The 19,513-nt window shown below is 42.0% G+C and overlaps 1 protein-coding gene across 5 annotated transcripts in view; it reads left to right on the forward strand.

Annotated features, from left to right (window-relative positions):
* The window catches only part of KLHL32 (kelch like family member 32), a 246,627-nt gene that overhangs the window by 179,607 nt on the left and 47,507 nt on the right, over window positions 1-19,513 (forward strand). For all 5 annotated transcript variants that reach the window (XR_014710741.1, XR_014710742.1, XM_084622592.1 and 2 more), the window contains one exon: window positions 969-1,184. Coding sequence is in view for 3 of the 5 variants with exons in the window: in XM_084622592.1 (XP_084478718.1) it covers window positions 969-1,184 (216 nt within the window). In the remaining 2 variants the exon portion in view is untranslated. The remainder of the gene's footprint in view (window positions 1-968; window positions 1,185-19,513) is intronic.

Here is a 19,513-nt window from a genome sequence, read left to right on the forward strand (position 1 = left end):
GGTGCGTTTGCCATGTTCTAAGCAGGCTGAGGTCTCTCTACACCGAATCCCAGGCCCTGTTTAACATTAAATAAAGTTGGATAGTGACTGGGTTCTATTAGACCTTTATAGACTTAGTGACTAGTTACTTTTTTGTTTATTTTCTAGATTTTTTTACTTAGTTAGTGGTAGTGCCCAGTTACTAGGTGCTCTCCTAACATAGATGAAGACATGATCTTGATCTTGAAAAGCATGAGATCTAAAATTATGTAAATTGCCCAGATTGTAGTAATTGCAGCGATATGCCAGGCTGAAAATGTGGGCCTTTAAATGTAGGATCTGTTGATATCTGGGTAGAAAGTACTTTTGCTTTGGTTTAGCTCAGCTTTTGTCAGTGTTCATTTTTCTGCTTCTAGATGAAGAAGTGGCAAATCAGGATACTGTTGGTGCAGGAGGTGAAGGCAAATCTGTTTTAATTCACTGATGATATATCTGTAAATTGAAACATAATTTCAGCATAGAAAACAGAAGTCCTTGGTGAAACTAGAAATCCTATTTATGAAAGTGCTTGCAGTTCTCTTTTCAAGGCAGATGAAATAATTAACAATAAATAATGAGCAAATAATTGTTCTGTAACAAAGCTTTTTAATTAATGGAAAGATTTTTTTTAAAAATCTACGTGTTGAATTCTGCCAGCTCTTGTAATACAGTATGAAACACTTTGGTTTATTTATTGGTCCACATACAACTTCATGTCTTACAGTTGCTGCAGATGCATGCATAAATCAGGCAGTTTCAACACACATGATTTCTGAATGCCCTCTATCATTCACAATTGCCCGATTTGCACATGCAATTGCAGCATTTGCTCACGCTTTTTTTTCACACGTGTGCCAGACCATGATCCTCAATCTGAAGTCACATTTTCCCCTATTTCTCTTTTGCCTTTTTTTCTGAGACACATTTTTTGTTTTGCTTTGCTCACCCAGGAATTAAATAGCTTTAATTACTTGGACCTGTATAAGCTCGCTGACCTCTTTAACCTCACTTTGCTGGAGAAGGCAGTGGTTGACTTCTTAGTTAAACACCTCTCTGAGCTGTTGAAGAGTCACCCGGAGGAAGTCCTGGCTCTCCCATACTGTCTCCTTCGAGAGGTCCTGAAGAGCGACCGACTCACTTCTCTTAGCGAAGAGCAAATCTGGCAGGTAAGGAAATCGGTTGGTGTAATGTGTGACACTGTATAAAACCAGGGAAAACTTTTGTTCAGGAGCCTTGAGCACGTGCTGGTGACACTAAAACGATTAAAGGCTCAGGGAAACAAAAGGGGGCAAACTAGATTTTGACGTAATACAGTAATACAGGATCTGCTCTGTTCTAATACAATTAGTTAATCTGGAAGAAGACTTTTTGTTGTTTGACTTGTGTGGCCTAGTATGTTAACAGGAAAAAATTACAACGTTGTGGCATAATATGGAATATGATTTAATAGCTTTTAATGCTAAAGAAACACATAGCCACATGCCTTTTAATATGTTTTGCTACAAAAATATATATAAAAAATAATCTGGGAAACAATCCTACTGTAAATCTGTGAAAATGGGAGCTTCAGAATATAATGGAAGTAAACATCTGTAATATTAATTACAGTAACACTGCTGTTTGTTTCTTGTTTGCTATCACGCAATATGGGAGAAAGGCAGGGCAAGGTAGGAAAAAATTGTTAAATATATCTGTTTTGGAAAATACTTTTTATCTTATAAAAAGGGAGATACCTTCAGGCTAATGGAAGGGAGAAGCAGTCAGAAGACCTGAGTGTTATTCATGGCTCTCTTAATAAGCTCCTTATCTGCTGGGTGATGTTGTGTAAGTCACTTCATCGCTCTGTGCCTTGGTTTCCCTATCTGTGAAATGAGGGGTATGATTCTTACCTTACTTTGTAAGGTGTTTTGAGATCTGCAGATGAGCCGTGCTATATAAAAACAAACTTCTTCAAACTACCAAGGCAGAGTGGAGATAAAGTTTAATCCTTCATTCTAGTGGCTACCGCACAGATTTATTTCTCAGATTTTGAGGGTAGAATATGCAGTCTTTTCCAAAGATGCTATTTCCATTAAAATTGAAATATAAACTTGGACTCCCGCCTACTCATCTTTGAGAGATCCCCTGGTGCTGTACTCTTTTATAAAGGAGGAGGGGATACTCTGGAGTGCTAGCCCTCATTCCCTTGCTTGGTAAAGCAGTTTTGATGAGTGAGGTTGTGGGGGTATTGCTGACTGGCCCATTTGCTTTCATTATCACTTCACTGCAAGATGAAAGTGCTTCTCAAAGTGCTTTGAGACATCTTAGAGAGGAGAGATGCTGCAGAAAGCCAAGCTGCATTAAATAGCATGCTGGCACTGGTCAGTGTGGTATGGCAGGCGTTCTCCCCACGTTTGCCATTTCCAGTCTGGTAAGTGGGAGTTCTTAAGTCTCTGGTACTGTGACACTGCCCTTGCCCTTTGGGACGAATCTGGGAAAGATTTTCTTAATGGCCTGCATGACAGTAGAGTGGACACTCCATGTAGCAAATATGATAGTGTATGCCAGTGTTGCAGGTCACACTGCAGATACTGCTATGTACAGCAGTGATAATGTGCTTCTTTTTGAGTGACAACAAACTCTACACTGTCCATTTAAGTATTATCATAATTGCCTCTCTAAAGGTTACTAATGCTGTTATGTAGAATGTTTTAAACTAGTTTTCTGCTGCAGGCAAAAATATATATATTTTATTTCTGGTTCTCCAGAATGAATTAAAAGACACACATAAATATTTACCAATTTAGGCATTCAGCAGGCAATAAGAAACTGTTTTTTGCTTTATCATAGTAAATAAATAATTCCCTCATAGTCAACCCAATAGAGGAAAATCAAATCAGACCAGCTATATTGCCTCAAGTGTAGTTAAGTTCATCATTTTTGCTAAGGTTATAGTGGTAATGCAATATACCATGGAAGAATCTAATATTCAGCCCAGGGTGAAGATTGGGTATGCCAGAGGATTAGTGTCAGGGTGCTTTATAGAAGTGAAACTTGATGGACAGGCTGGAGACAGATCTACAGAATCTCATTAAATTGCTGAATTGTTCATTACTGAGCACTCTCCCTGTAATAAAGTGCTCATTGACTTTGACAAATCCCTATCCCATGTCTTGCAGAAGAACAGCAGAGCAGGAGGTGTTGGGGAAGCAAGAGGAAATTGGCACAAAGTGGGGCAGATAATAGAAAAGCTGATGAGGGATACTACTACTTGATTAATGTGTCCTACCTGTAACTAGTGTGGCATCCCAAGAACACACAGATGCACACACATTATAACAACATTGTTTCAACGTGTCCCCAAGGCAACTTCACCAGTGGTCCTCACATCACAGATGCACACACATTATAACAACATTGTTTCAACGTGTCCCCAAGGCAACTTCACCAGTGGTCCTCACATGAAATTCAAACCACAAATTAAAGGTACCCTCCCAGGGGAGGGTCCCTGGAGGGGATCACAGTGTCCCCAGGGCACTACTACGTTCACTGGTGCAGCAAGGTTTAAACTCCCAGCATCCACTGGGTCCATCAGGCCCAATGTACATAAAGATTAAGGCAGTTAAAAGAAAAATATAGGAAGTCTGGCTTTGAGATAACACATAGATTTGCTGTAGATGAAAACTAAAATCTACTGTCGCTCACGTGTGCTCCATGCTAGATTTTTGTTAGGTTGTTGATTGTGGATTCCCCAGTTGATTGAATGTTGTGAACTACATCCTTAAGCAAGACATATTTTGTAAAGTTTAATAGTAATATTAGCTTCTAACCCACATAAAAATATGACTAATGTTCAGTAAGGTTCTACAGTACTATGGTGATGATTCTCCTAGATCGTCTTGGAAAGAAAGTCAAGATTTTATGAAGGATATAGTGGATAAAGTAAGTAGAAGTGCACTTCTTAGTAAAGAGTGCACCGTTATTAACAGAAAAATCTTATGAACCTCATTTTCCCAGCCTAAATGGGGCTTTCCTTTGGAGAGGCAACTACAAGGAATCCAAAAAAATCTATTTTTTACAGTGTGAATAACCCTGAACTTTTCTAACCTGACCTTAACCATGATAAAACAATAACAATGGTGGAGGAGCGGGAAGAAATACAGTTTCTTCTAAACAAATGACTAGAGTCGAGATGGCTACCAGCTCCTGAAAACATAAGCGTAAGAAGGGGACATTGGCGCTAGTGTTTTAGAATCTATATTTTATTGATTTTTTCCCATATAGATTGTTACATTCAACTACTGTGTGGGATATTTAAATACAACTTTTGATAGATCATTACAGGTGTATATGATTCATGGCTTGTGTGCACCATTAAAGTGTGTGTAATAATTCATCCGGGTGGGAAGAGAGAATTAAATAGAGATACAGAAAAGACAAGGAAAAATCCCGAGAAAGTTAAAACAAAAGTGAATAATTCTTTGATCTTGTCCTTCCCTTGTCATATGTTTGACTGAGATGATCAACAGTGATATTTATTCACAAGTTATTGTAAATGCTTTCCAGATGAGGATATAAATGTCTAGATTATCATTAGGTGGAAAGTCAATTTTCTCATAATTGGCTATTTCTAAAAGGGCTCATTGGCTCTACTTTAAGGAAGCAGCTTATTTCTTTCCCTTGGTAATTTAAAAGGTAACCAACCTTATACAGTAATGCATGTTCCCAGAGAAATCTAGTACCAGAGGGCTTCTTGTTGGTAACTTAGAGTGGTAATATGCTAAATTTAAAGGCTATTTAAGCAATAAACTGATGTTACACTTAATATTGCTATACATAAAAATCAGCTATCATCTTAATTTAGAACTTTGATTTTGAAGGGGTTAGAAGTTCACTGTTCATAGGATCATCATAATAGTTAGAGATGGAAATATCTCTTAGGTCACCGAACCCCGCAGTAGTAGTAATAGTAGTCCTCCAATTTATCGAATGATACTACACCGATACTATATTTGATCTTAATCAAAAGGCTAACTCTGAATCGCATTGGACTGAAAATGAGTATTCCAGAGATCAACACAGATTTGTTTTTCCCTCTTTTACTTATACAAAGGGTTGTAAAGAAATCAACATTAGCCATTTTAGATACCTTTTTTGTGAAGTTAAGGTTAAGAAAAATACACAAGAAGGTCCAGCACCTTCCTATCCATCCATCTATCAGTAGATATAGATATTAGAGCTGGTAATAAAAACACAGTCAAAACAGCATTCTGTTAGAAAATCCTGTCTTGACAAAAATAAAATTTTTTGCAAAACCATTTTGACTTTTTGGTATAAAAAGTGTCAATTTTTCATTTCAAATGACTTTTTATTTCAAATGTACACATATATAAATTAGGGCTGTCAAGGATGTTTAGTCTTCAGAAGAGAAGAATGAGGGGGGATTTGATAGCTGCTTTCAACTACCTGAAAGGGGGTACCAAAGAGGATGGCTCTAGACTACATGTTCTCAGTGGTAGCAGATGACAGAACAAGGAGTAATGGTCTCAAGTTGCAGTGGGGGAGGTTTAGGTTGGATATTAGGAAAAACTTTTTCACTATGAGGGTGGTGAAACACTGGAATGCGTTACCTAGGGAGGTGGTGGAATCTCCGTCCCTAGAAGTTTTTAAGGTCAGGCTTGACAAAGCCCTGGCTGGGATGATTTAGTCGGGGATCGGTCCTGCTTTGAGCAGGGGCTTGGACTAGATGACCTCCTGAGGCCCCTTCCAACCCTGATATTCTATGATTCTATGATTAAAAAATTAATTTTTGTATTGCGCTTAAAAATTAATTTTTGTATTGCGTTATTAATTGCGATTAATTACACAATTAATCACGCTGTTAATAAGCTCACCAAAGATTTCACTGTTACGCCAAGCTGGTTGCCTACCATATTTGCTATTCTTTCTGCACATCGGGATGGTTTGTTCCTGTGCCTCCAATAAGGCTTCTTTAAAATACAGCCAGCTCTCCTGGACTCCTTTCCCCCGCATATTAGCCTCCCAGGGGATCCTGCCTATCAGTTCCCTAAGGGAGTCAAAGTCTGCTTTTCTGAAGTCCAGGGTCTGTATTTCTCTACTCTCCTTTCATCCTTTTGTCAGGATCCTGCACTCAACCATCTCATGGTCACTGCTGCTGAGGTTGCCACCCACTTCTACTTCCCCTACCAGTTCTTCCCTGTTTGTAAGCAGCAGGTCAAGAGGAGCATGGCCCCAAGCTGGTTCCTCCAGCACTTGTACCATTGACTTTATAGTTACATAACTTTTCCTACTAATATACATTTTTCCTAATACAATTTTTGCACCATTTCCTATTGTCTTAGAATCACTGACCAACAAGGAAAATTGATCCCTGTCGTCTTTATAACATCCCTTTACATACGTGTGAAGTTATCTCCCCTTATTTGCCTTAGTGGTAGGCTTAATGTTCTCTTAATCTTGTCATTAGTTGACAATAAGATCTTGTGTTACTTTCTTCTGAACTTATTCCAAGTTTGACTGGGTTTTTTTTTTAAATATGAAAATTTCTTATTGCAACTGTAAACCTATATAATGGTAACACAGGTTTTATTTTACATTAAAGAGCAGTGATTTATGAAAGGCATCTCTGTGTTCTATGCTTCTAATTTTCATTTTGATACATGTCGATTCCACTCCATGATTTTTTTGCTGCAGCTGTAAGCAATAAGGAAATGACTGGAGTGCATTACTTTTGCCTCAGTGTCCTGCAATAATATTGCCCCACCTAATTTATCCTGGATTAACTGTAGAATTGCATAGAGCATCACACTGGTAGGCAGGAGGGCTGCTTTGCCTGCGGCTCCTGAATTTAGGTCATCTCTGCAGGTAAGTAGGGAACATGGGATTTAGTTTAAAAACAAAGTGCGGAAAGATGACACCAAGGCACACACTCAACAAGATGGTTTCTGTATGTCGCATTTGCATTGGTCTATCTTCATGGAGTCTAACACACAAGATTAACTGAAGTATAATTGTATGTATCAATGTATATTTAAGTAAAAGGAAATGTTCTTGGTCACTAGTGTTGTGCTGCTATTAAAGCTACAGACACAGTGTCAAGATGAGTAACAGTATATTTCTAGGTTTGACTTTAATCTATTTACTGTATGCAGTGATAACATACCCAGCAGAGGACATCTAAGTACAGGTATGAAAAGTAAAAGTAGTAATCATAACAGATATCTAAGCAAGGTGGCCACTCAAAACAGTTGTCCCCACAGTGCTTAACATCAGTCCCTCTAGACACAGAATTATAATAAACCTATGTTTACACTACGAAATTCGATCAAATTTATAGCAGTCGGTTTTTTAGAAATCGTTTTTATATAGTCGATTGTGTGTGTCCCCACACAAAATGCTCTAAGTGCATTAAGAGCATTAACTCGGCGGAGTGCTTCCACAGTACCAAGGCTAGCGTCGACTTCCAGAGTGTTGCACTGTGGGTAGGTATCCCAGAGTTCCCACAGTCTCCGCTGCCCATTGGAATTCTGGGTGGAGATCCCAATGCCTGATGGGGCAAAAAACATTGTCGCAGGTGGTTCTGGGTACATATCGTCAGGCCCCCCTTCCCTCCCTCCCTCCATGAAAGCAAGGGCAGACAATCGTTTCGCGCCTTTTTTCCTGAGTTACCTGAGCAGACGCCATAGCACGGCAAGCATGGAGCCCGCTCAGCTCACTGTCACCGTATGTCTCCTGGGTGCTGGCAGACACGGTACTGCGTTGCTACACAGCAGCAGCAACCCATTGCCTTGTGGCAGCTGATGGTGCAATAGTCCTGATAACAATCCTCATCATGTTCGAGGTGCTCCTGGCTGCCTCGGTAAGGTCGGTCAGGAGCACTTTGGCAGACATGGGCGCAGGAACTAAATTAGGAGTGACTCGACCAGGTCATTCTCTTTAGTCCTGCCGGCAGTCCTATTGTACCATCTTCTGGCGAGCAGCCAGGAGATGAGGATGGCTAGCAGTCCTACTGCACCGTCTGCTGCCAGCCAAAGATGTAAAAGATAGATGGAGTGGATCAAAACAAGAAATAGACCAGATTTGTTTTGTATTCATTTCCTCCCTCATCGCTCCCTCCCTCCCTCCCTCCGTAAAATCAATGGCCAACAATCGTTTCGGTGAGATCTGTCAAGGGCACCTTGAAAAGTTTAATGGAGATTCAGTCCTGCCTGAAATACTGGGGGGAGGGATAGCTCAGTGGGTCGAGCATTGGCCTGCTAAACCCAGATTTTTGAGTTCAATCCTTGAAGGGGCCATTCTGTGTGACAGTTGTTTTTGTTTCTCCTTAATGTAAAGTCACCCCCTTTGTTGATTTTAATTCCCTGTAAGCCAACCCTGTAAGCCATGTCATCAGTCGCCCCTCCCTCCATCAGAGCAACGGCAGACAATCGTTCCGCGCCTTTTTTCCATGCAGACACCATACCATGACAAGCATGGAGCCCGCTCAGATCACTTTGGCAATTAGGAGCGTATTAAACACCATGCGCATTATCCAGCAGTATATGCAGCACCAGAACCTGCCAAAGTGAAACCGGGTATATAGGCAACATCAGCGCTGTGACGAGAGTCATGCGGACATGGACACAGACTTCTCTCAAAGCACGGGCCCTGGCAACGTGGGCATCGTGGTGCTAATGGGGCAGGTTCATGCGATGGAACGCCAATTCTGGGCCCGGGAAACAAGCACAGACTGGTGGGACCGCATAGTGTTGCAGGTCTGGGACGATTCCCATTGGCTGCGAAACTTTCGCATGCGTAAGGGCATTTTCATGGAACTTTGTGATTTGCTTTCCCCTGCCCTGAGGCGCAAGAATACCAAGATGAGAGCAGCCCTCACAGTTGAGAAGCGAGTGGCGATAGCCCTGTGGAAGCTTGCAATGCCAGACAGCTACCAGTCAGTCGGGAATCAATTTGGAGTGGGCAAATCTACTGTGGGGGCTGCTGTGACGAAAGTAGCCAACGCAATCAAAGATCTGCTGATATCAAGGGTAGTGACCCCGGGAAATGTGCAGGTCACAGTGGATGGCTTTTCTGCAATGAGATTCCCTAACTGTGGTGGGGCCATAGATGGAACCCATATCCCTATCTTGGCACCAGAGCACCAAGCCGGGGAGTATATAAACCGCAAGGGGTACTTTTCAATAGTGCTGCAAGCACTGGTGGATCACAAGGGACGTTTCACCAACATCAACGTGGGATGGCTGGGAAAGGTACATGACGCTCGCATCTTCAGGAACTCTGCTCTGTTTCAAAAGCTTCAGGAAGGGACTTTCTTTCCAGACCAGAAAATAACCGTTGGGGATGTTGAAAAGCCTACAGTTATCCTTGGGGACCCAGCCTACCCCTTAATGCCATGGCTCATGAAGTCATACACAGGCACCCCGGACAGTAGTTAGGAGCTGTTCAACTACAGGTTGAGCAAGTGGAGAATGGTGGTAGAACGTGCATTTGGACGTTTAAAAGCGTGCTGGCGCAGTTTACTGACTGGGTTAGACCTCACCAAAACCAATATTCCCACTGTTATTACTGCTTGCTGTGCGCGCCACAATATCTGTGAGAGTAAGGGGGAGACGTTTATGGTGGGGTGGGAGGTTGAGGCAAATCGCCTGGCCACTGGTTACATGCAGCCAGACACCAGGGCTGTTAGAAGAGCACAGGAGGGTGCGGTGCACATCAGAGAAGCTTTGAAAACCAGTTTCATGACTGGCCAGGGTACAGTGTGAAAGTTCTGTTTGTTTCTCCTTGATAAACCCCCCCACCCTTGGTTCACTCTACTTCCCTGTAAGCTTACCACCCTCCCCTCCTCCCTTTGATCACCACTTGCAGAGGCAATAAAGTCATTGTTGCTTCACATTCATGCATTCTTTATTAATTCATTACACAAATAGGGGGATAACTGCTAAGGTAGCCCAGGAGGGGTGGTGGAGGAGGGAAGGACAAGGCCAAATAGTTTAAAAGTTTAAAAGCACTTTTAAAGTTTAACACTTTTAAAACTTATTGAATGACAGCCTTCTGTTGCTTGGGCAATCCTCTGTGGTGGAGTGGCTGGGTGGCCGGAGGCCCCCCCACCGTTTTCTTGGGCATCTGGGTGAGAAGGCTGTGGAACTTGGGGAGGAGGGCGGTTGGTTACACAGGGGCTGTAGCGGCGGTCTGTGCTCCTGCTGCCTGTTCTGCAGCTCAACCATGCTCTGGAGCATATTAGTTTGATCCTCCAGCAGCCTCAGCATTGAATCCTGCCTCTTCTCATCACACTTCCACCACCTTTCAGCTTCAGCCCTCTCTTCAGCCCGCCACTTACTCCCTTCAGCCCACCACCTCTCCTCCCGGTCATTTTGTGCTTTCCTGTACTCTGACATTGTCTGCCTCCATGCATTCGTCTGTGCTCTGTCAGTGTGGGAGGACAGCATGAGCTCAGAGAACATTTCATCGTGACTGTGTTTTATTTGCGTTCTAATCTTCGCTAGCCTCTGGGAAGGAGAAGATCCTGTGATCCTTGAAACACATGCAGCTGGTGGAGGGAAAAAAGGGGACAGTGGTATTTAAAAAGATGCATTTTATAGAACAATGGGTACACTCTTTCTCGGTAAACCTTGCTGTTACATACATAGCACATATGCTTTTGTTACAAGGTCGCATTCTGCCTCCCCCCACCATGTGGCTAACCCCTCCCCGTGGCTAACAGCGGGAAACATTTCTATTCAGCCACAGGCAAACAACCCAGCAGGAAGAGGCACCTCTGAATGTCCCCTTAAGAAAAGCACCCTATTTGAACTGGGTGACCATGAATGATATTACTCTCCTGAGGATAACACAGAGAGATAAAGAACGGATGTTGTTTGAATGCCAGCAAACATACACTGCAGTGCTTTGTTCTGCAATGATTCCCAACTGCGTGCTACTGGCCTGGAGTGGTAAAGTGTCCTACCATGGTGGACGGAATAAGGCTGCCCTCCCCAGAAACCTTTTGCAAAGGCTTTGGGAGTACATCCAGGAGAGCCGCGAATGCCAGGACAAATCAATCATTAAACATGCTTTCTTTTAAACCATGTATACAATTTAAAAAGGTACACTCACCACAGGACCCTTCTCTGCCTGGCGGGTCCGTGAGGCAGCCTTGGGTGGGTTCGGGGGGTACTGGCTCCAGGGTGAGAAACAGTTCCTGGCTGTTAGGAAAACCAGTTTCTCCGCTTGCTTGCTGTGAGCTATCTATAACCTCATCATCATCATCTTTCTCATCCCCCAAACCTGCTTCCGTGTTGCCTCTCTCTCCATGGACTCAGTAAAAGCACAGGGTGGGGGTAGTGGTGGCTGAACCCCCTAAAATGGCATGCAGCTAATCATAGAAGCGGCATGTTTGGGGCTCTGACCCAGAGTGGCTGTTTGCCTCTCTGGTTTTCTGGTAGGCTTGCCTCAGCTTCTTAAGTTTCATGCGGCACTGCTTTGGGTCCTTGTTATGGCCTCTATCCTTCATGCCCTGGGAGATTTTGACAAATGTTTTGGCATTTTGAAAACTGGAACGGAGTTCTGATAGCACGGATTCCTCTCCCCATACAGCGATCAGATCCCGTACCTCCTGTTCGGTCTATGCTGGAGCTCTTTTGCTATTCTGGGACTCCATCATGGTCACCTCTGCTAATGAGCGCTGCATTCACCTGCAGCTTGCCATGCTGGCCAAACAGGAAATAAAATTCAAAAGTTCGCGGGCCTTTTCCTGTGTACCTGGTCAGTGCATATGAGTTGAGAGTGCTGTCCAGAGCGGTCACAATGGAGCACTCTGGGATAGCTCCCGGATGCCAATACTGTCTAATTGCATCCACAGTACTCCAAATTCGACCCGGCAAGGCCGATTTCAGCGCTAATCCCCTTGTTGGGGGTGGAGTAAGGAAATCAATTTTAAGAGTCCTTTAAGTAGGAAAAAAAAGCCTTTGTCATATGGACGGGTGCGAGGTTATATCGATTTAATGCTTCTAAACTTGACCTCAAGTCCTAGTGTAGACCAGGGCTCACACATGTTATGAATTAACCTGAAGACCATCATGTGGGGATTGAAGATTCAGCCAGAGTAAACAAAAGTGGCACCATTTTGGCAGACGGTCAGTTGATTAAAATGTGAAGTGCTCTGTGCTTGAAGAAGACAAGTGAAGAGCATCCAGTGTTCTCACTTGTTCTTTTCTGTAGCTAAATCAAAAAGAATCAGAGTTGAGCAGTAAGCCCTAAAAGATTTTTTTTTTTTTATTGCTGTTGCGCTGTCCTCTGAGATGTGTTCTTGGCAGAGTTCAAGGAAAAGAAAAAACAAATTGGCTGCTGACAGGAAAGTGCATAAATGTTCCTACAGTTAACATCACTGGGCCCATCCTTGTTAGGAGAAGGCCTCTGCAGTGCTTAGACATGTAGTGCCAGCCTTGGTAGCTCATAATGTGCTCTGAGTGGACTTCTGCAAGCAGATGTCTGATAGTGAAGGTATTGAAGTGGAGAGGAGGAAATAGACAAACTCGGGATGCATCAGGGTAGGAAATCCAAAAGGGCAGAGTTATGGAGTTTTTACCAAAGAGCTTAAGAGTTGGGTTTTTTTTAAAAAATAAATTGGGGGGGCCGGGGGAGGAAACCCCATTCCTCCTACAGTTAATGTATTTGTGATGTGACTTGGAAAAGCTGCCTAGATATTTCAAGGTATTAAAAAGAGTATTCATAGGTCGTGTTTGCAAAAAGTATGCATACATCTTCTACTTATAAAAGACATGCGTTTGGATAACAGAAGCCACATTTACACATGTAATTCTGAGGTGCTGCATGTTCATTCTTCTGTTTTGTGGACACAACATTGGCACACACTTTTGGAAAAATAGCCCTAATGATTTTGTAGCAATATAACAACATAGAATATATATAACTTAGTGACAAATATGCATTTGAATTGTATGGTTTTGCGTAGGGCCTGAAATGGTAATATCATATAAACCCTTATGGAAAAGTCCTATAGATTTGTGGGACCAGCCTATCATTTTCTATGAAATTTTATATAGCAACAATAGATTTCTGAAGGATGGTTCAAAAACCTATAGAAAAATATAATGATTACATTCTATAGGTATTTAGATAAGGTTCTATAAAATTTAATGGCATTTCTGTAGAATTCTGTTTTTCCTGCTTAATAAATCTATAACATAACACAAAGCTGTAATACTTAAAATGTGGCTATCGAAAGTTACAGTGCATTTTGTGACAAATTAGCCTAAAACATTATTTAAAAGTCCAATGCAAATCTGAAACCTAGTCTAATCTAAACTTTACAGAAAAAGCTATTATCATTCCCCCCCACCCCACCTAAAATTGATCCAATGTAGTTTCTAATTTCAGTCCTCTAGATTGAGATCAAACAACAATGGAGAGTCGGGGCTAGACAAATCTATTTGTGAGCCCAGAGCTGTTTGTTCATTACTAGCTTTTAGAATCTGTTCTCCAAATAATTGTTTATAGTGGGTAGTTGCTTATAATTTTTAACCTTCTCTTTTCTGTGGATGGACCTGTTCCAAATGACACAGCAAGTTGCCTGGCCTTTGGTCTCCATTTTTTTTAATGCTCTGGTAGATTGTCACCTGCTGTAATTTTGCACTCTTATTTCTCTGTGACAATCTTGTATAAAGAAAAGGGTATATTGATTGCAACAGCAAGTATAGGCTTTCCACTCCCATCAGTCCCAACTAATTTATTTTATTTATTTCTTTAAATTTCCAGATGTGCTCATTCCAGAAGCACGGGACTATAGAATGGTTGCTAACAGTTGTGTGTCAAAGCTATTTGTTCCAGGGGGCACTCACTAATATAAATTGACTTCAAGCAAGGCAGCTGGTTGTAGCACTGGAATTTCATCACTAGGGAGCCCTGCTGCTCCACCACAGCACAAAGTGTCGGGGGAGGAAGAGGGTGTGAGGAGCCCATTCCTAGAGCCTCAGCACAGATTCCCAAAAGGGACAGGTCAGTGCATCAACATCATGCACCAAACGGTGGAGCGAGCCAGCTGCCCAGTGCGAATTATGCAGTACCCTCTGAAACTGTAGCAATTTTTTCCTCCCATCAAAATATAAGCTATTTTTGCCCCGGTGCTCCAATCTACTCAAGGAGGAATCCTGACCCTTCCTGGTAATATGGTGTCCTAAAGGCACAAATGAACCTCATATGGTAATATCAGGTCAAATGTAGTGATCTGAGTTGGCCCATCTTATGCAGAGACAAAACAGCCAGGTATCAAAGTTTTAGCAGGTTTTATTTTGTGGCTTGACATTTGACCAAACGTCTGGGTTTCTGCTGGGAAGGTTATGGTACAAGAGTGTAAGTCAAGAGATCTTGATTATATACTCAGATGTGCCACTGATTTCTTATGTCAAATCACTTAATCTCCCTTTATATCAGTTTTCCTATCTGTAAACAAGTACTTCAGAGGGATGCTGTCATTTATTAATTCCCAGCAATTGCTCTGAGAACCTTAGAAGAAAGGTGCTATGTAATTTTAAAATAATACCAGTAATGCTTTGGGCCTAGTCCCATGGAAGTAATGGTAATCTAGATGAGTGAGGATTTACTCTCCGTTCTGCCTCCCCCAACCTTGTCTTTGTCTATCAAAATAATTCATGAAAAACAAAGTTTTTATGTAGAGAGAAATAGTGTCTGCAAAGTTATGGTTGCAACCTGTGTTCTGTAATAAAGCTGACTTTTAAATACTATCTCCCCCTTGTAACTCTGGACAAAACAGATCTTCAAGTTTTCAAAACGATAAGATTAATGATGAAGCAGATTTTTTTCTCTCCTGAAAATGCCAAGGAAATTAAGCACTTTTTTTTACATTCCTTCAACTGAAAAAGTGCCGCCTTTTTGCAATTTTTGTAAAGTTCTTTTTCTTGTCCCTATGTTCTGTAAGTAAACCACAACTTTATGAACTCTAATTTTATGGAATTCTTACATTTAAAATGCCTTTACATCTCCTAGCAGGATTGTAGGCTAGTATATATACCTCTGCTTTTACACAATCCTTACGTAAATGTCACCTGAGACTCGTAACATTAAGGTATGACTGTATTTAGAAAACAGAGTTTAGTTTTAACACAGGATTCACTTGATCAGTATATCTATCTAAACTTGGGTCGAGGTTAATTTCCAAGAAAAATAACATTTATTTTACTGTTTCTGTTTTTTATCAGGTAAAATTTTCAGAAACACTAGGTAACTTTTTACCCATTATTCCTAATGAAATGAATGTCCTCATTAGAAAAAATATGTTCAGTTTTATAAAGTTCTGAAATATTCTGCAGAGCTTCAAGATGTTTAAGGCAATGCCTAGAGATTTCACAAAAGGTCCCCATCACTTACAAAATCTATTTCTGTCTTAACAAGTATTGTGGAAAACAATGGGCCTGAGAAAGGGCCTGCACAGTTGAGTCATTTAGGGAAGGACAGATGGTCTTACAGTTAAGGCACTGGCCTGGGCCACCAGAGATCCAGGTTCAATTGCTGGCTCTGCTCAGACATCTTGTGTGATTTTGGGCACTTCAGGGACTCAGTTCCTCATTCTCAGCATTGAGCTATTAATACTTCCCTTGTTCAGTGGTGGTGTAAGGATAAGTGCATTAAAGTTTGTGAGGCGTGGCGATCCACCAGTGATAGAACTACCCAGGTAGCCCCTGGTTGTTTCTCATGTACCCATATTTGAATTGCAGCCTGGAGCATATGCTCTGCCAGACCTCAGCTCTGGGATATGTATTCTCTTCATTCTTGGGGGTGAGGGCTGTACAGGACAATGCACCTGACTAGCCCCACAAAGAAATCAAGCAATTAAAAGAGTGATGAATGGTGCCCTAAAGCTTAAACATTTTAGGCAAATATATCTTATTAACACGCGAGGATAAGTAAGAAATCATTTTAATACATTGTGATTCACTTTAACACTATTAGTTCTGATTAATTCAATTGCTATTAATATAGCAGCATTATGTACCTCTAACTAAATTACTTTGTAATTTATCATTTATGCTACCAGACTGCAAAACCAGCCAGTCAGATTGCTGGATGACTGAATGTTATTCGGTGCTAAAAGTAAAAAAACAAAATTTCAACCATCAGAAACTAGCTAATCCATGGAATAAAGCCTGCTTTTAGGTAGCTGCATTCTGTGGTTGTCATCATTAAGGCCAATAGAACCCAGACCAGGAATACACCAGCCATGTTCATGATATCTGAGACATGAAAGTCTGTCTTTAGCGGAGTAAGGGCTTCTTAAGGAAGTCTCCCAAGAAACTTCACAGTAGCAAATTGCAGGCCTTCCAGGAGCAGGAAGACATCATGTGAATGAGGTCCCTACCTCCTGCTCTCCACCACTCTTGAGACTCAGACTCATCTACCCCTCTTTTTGATCATGTATGTGCAAAGGGCCTAGCTAATTCACATTTTGGGGAGAATAAGGCTGGCCTTCCCTTCTCTGAGCTTGTCAGGCTCCACGATTCTTGAATGTGGGTCTGTGGGGGGTCCTGGGAGTCATTACACTCCAATCCTCCACCCAGTAGCTCACAGACAGCAGCTAGAACGGGGGTCCAGGAAGCCCAGCTTGGACACAAGCCCCTTCCCCTATGTTCTGGTTGGGAGCACTCCAAGGCTTCTGGTTCCATCATCTTATCCTGACCTCCCGGTGTTCTGATTCAACCTCATTCCTACTCCCTGGACCATTGACCTGTTCCCGATATAGGGTGGCCACCTTTCCAAAAGGCAAAAGTGGTTCACATGCAGGAGCCATGCCCTGTCTGTGGTCCTGCCCCTTGTTCTTCCTCTTCCTCCTGAGGTCCCACCCCCTGGCCAGGCCAGAAGCCTGAGCTGGGCTGTGATAAGAGTCTTCCAGGGAGCCCGGGCCACTGTGGGGAGCCCCCGACCGTACACCTGTCCTGGGTGGGGGGCTGGGGTGCCCAAGAGCAGTCGCTGACTCCTGTCCCCGCCCAATGTAAGGTGACAGGTTACTACCCCTTTCTGCTTAACAGTAGCAAGCTTAGTCACAGACTTCCATGACAATATTCCCAAGAGTCCACTCAACCTAAATGTTAATTGTGCAAAGTAGCTTAGGCTTGGCTAAGTGGGAATGTGCAATGGTTAAAGACTGACATAGGAGGAGGCCTATGAGCTAGCCAAGAAGGAGGGGGAGCAGAAAGGATGGGGATCTCCTAATTGCTTTTAGCAAAAGAGAAGGACCAACTTCTCACCCCCATACCCTTTACTTTAACCCTGGTCCTGGAATGCCTAATCTATTCCCTTTCATCTTGGATCCATAGCACTTCAGTGTCTGTGTTTATTTTTGGAGCCATTACACAACCTGACGGTAGTGAGCTTCTTTCATTTAAAAAAAAAAAAAAGCACGCACATTTTAGGAACGTAGGAATTGCCATGGTCCATCTATTCCAGTACCTGTTTCCACAGTAGCCAGTACCAGATGGTTCAGAGGAAAAACTCCACAGATGTGTGATGATCTGCCCCCACAAAGGCCTCATCCTGATCCCTAACAGGCAGGGATTATTTTAAGTCTTGAAGCATGAGGTTTAATATCCATTTGATGCACAGTTGTACTGCCCACAGACCCAGGTTTTCCAAAGAAAAATACATTGTGTCAGCCATAGACTTCACTACAGAAAAAGGAAATACTAACAAAATAAAATGGAATCCTCTTTGCCACCAGCTCAGTTAGGGTCCTTTATTGTGAGGGTGCTTATGGTGGTTTCCTCATTAACTTGGTTAATATGTGTTATTTCTGCTTATAACCCAGTCCATTCAAAGAATTAAATCTTTCATTAGCCAGCACGTGCATAATGGACAGGAAACATTACAAAATTATTTAAACCCTTTTGCATTAGCATCAGCCTCCTCCCTCCACCCCCACTTCAGACAAACATTAATCTTTGCTTTAAGCTTCCTTTTGTTTTGCTGCACTGAGCTGCATGTTGATATATGGAAGTGGTGCCTGATTGGTGAGAGAACATTTGATGCTGGCCACAAACAACACAACGGGGAAGAAAGGATCTACCACTCTGCACTTGAAATACCTGCTCTATTCAGCTGTACAAAGAGATTCCCTTTGATTTGTAATGCTTTCCTTTCAATAGCCATTGGAATTATGGAAAGCCTTGTGGCTGGAGTGCAGAGCTGGGAGAGAACTGAGGCTGCAGAGTTGGAGCTTTACAATCTTTCCAATTTTAATCAAAGCGGGCCAAAATTAACTTTTAAAATTTGTAAGGCACTCGGATCCCAGACTGATGAGTGTGGTAATGACACTTAGACAAATAGGTTCCCTTTCCATCCCTATAGAACTTACGCTTGAATCAACTGCAGCCTGCCAGAAGCTTGCGTACTGATACACCGAGCACAATAACTGATTTCCACTTTAATCTCAAAAAACAGACTCTGTTTGATTCTGTTGTTCACTCTGAGAGGAAAAAGATTATTAATGTGACAGTCTTTAAAGTTTTTTGTGGAAAGGAGAGCAATAATGCAATAAATGTATTGGTTAAGAGAAAACATTTACAGGAGATCTTTGCCCATCATTTTTTATCTTCTTTCATCATGAAGAATGTTCGCTGTGATACACTGTCCTGCTAATCAAACAGCACTGAAAGGTTAGGTCATTGGAAGTCTTTAGTCATTTTGTGCTTTTCAAGAGTGAATTTGTTAAAATTATGCTGAATACCCACTTAAAGCCTCAGCTGAAAACCCTACCTGTGTTTTATAACTCTGCACTGTCAGAACTCATAATAAGTCAAACATTCTTTCAGAGGCACTCATAAGAGAGAGAGGAAAAAAACCCTGTACATTTAAGAGTAATTTCAGATTGTAAATGAAAAAGAGAGGCACGACTGTTCATTTGCACCAATCATGCCTTCCTTTCATCTGCTCTGATTAGGCCTGGTGCGGTTTCATCAAACTACTCCATCACTGAGCTGTCACTCCAGCCGTCTGTTGATTGAAAACAATCAGGGCTCTGATGGCACAATTATTCTGACCCTTTAACTAGAGGCTGCTGTGATAATGAAAGGTTGATTATGATAGTTTGTGCCTCTTTCAGTTTGCCAAGAAGGTTAATTTGGGCATCAGACGGATGTTTAATGGGCGCTTGCTGGCTACACTGAAGTAAATGAGAACGTGCAGTCTTCGATATTGCACGGATATAGTTTGGCTGTCAATCATTGTCATTTTGAGTTTGTGCCTCACACTCTGGAAATCACATTTTATTTCTTCCTTGGAATTTAATTTATTCTGTGCCCTGAGGAAGTTCTTTCACTCTCTGACCTTCGAAGAAGCTTTCTCTGTCTTTTTTTTCCCCTCCCCTCAAATGGAGCCCAAAGGCACAACGCATCCAGAAGAACATTTTCCTTTCATTTTCTCTTAAAAACCCCGGAAACTTTAAAATCACTCTTTAGAACTCACCTTGAAT

The sequence above is a fragment of the Lepidochelys olivacea genome (assembly GCF_965140295.1).
Source record: "Lepidochelys olivacea isolate rLepOli2 genome assembly, chromosome: 3".
Taxonomy (NCBI): domain Eukaryota; kingdom Metazoa; phylum Chordata; order Testudines; family Cheloniidae; genus Lepidochelys; species Lepidochelys olivacea.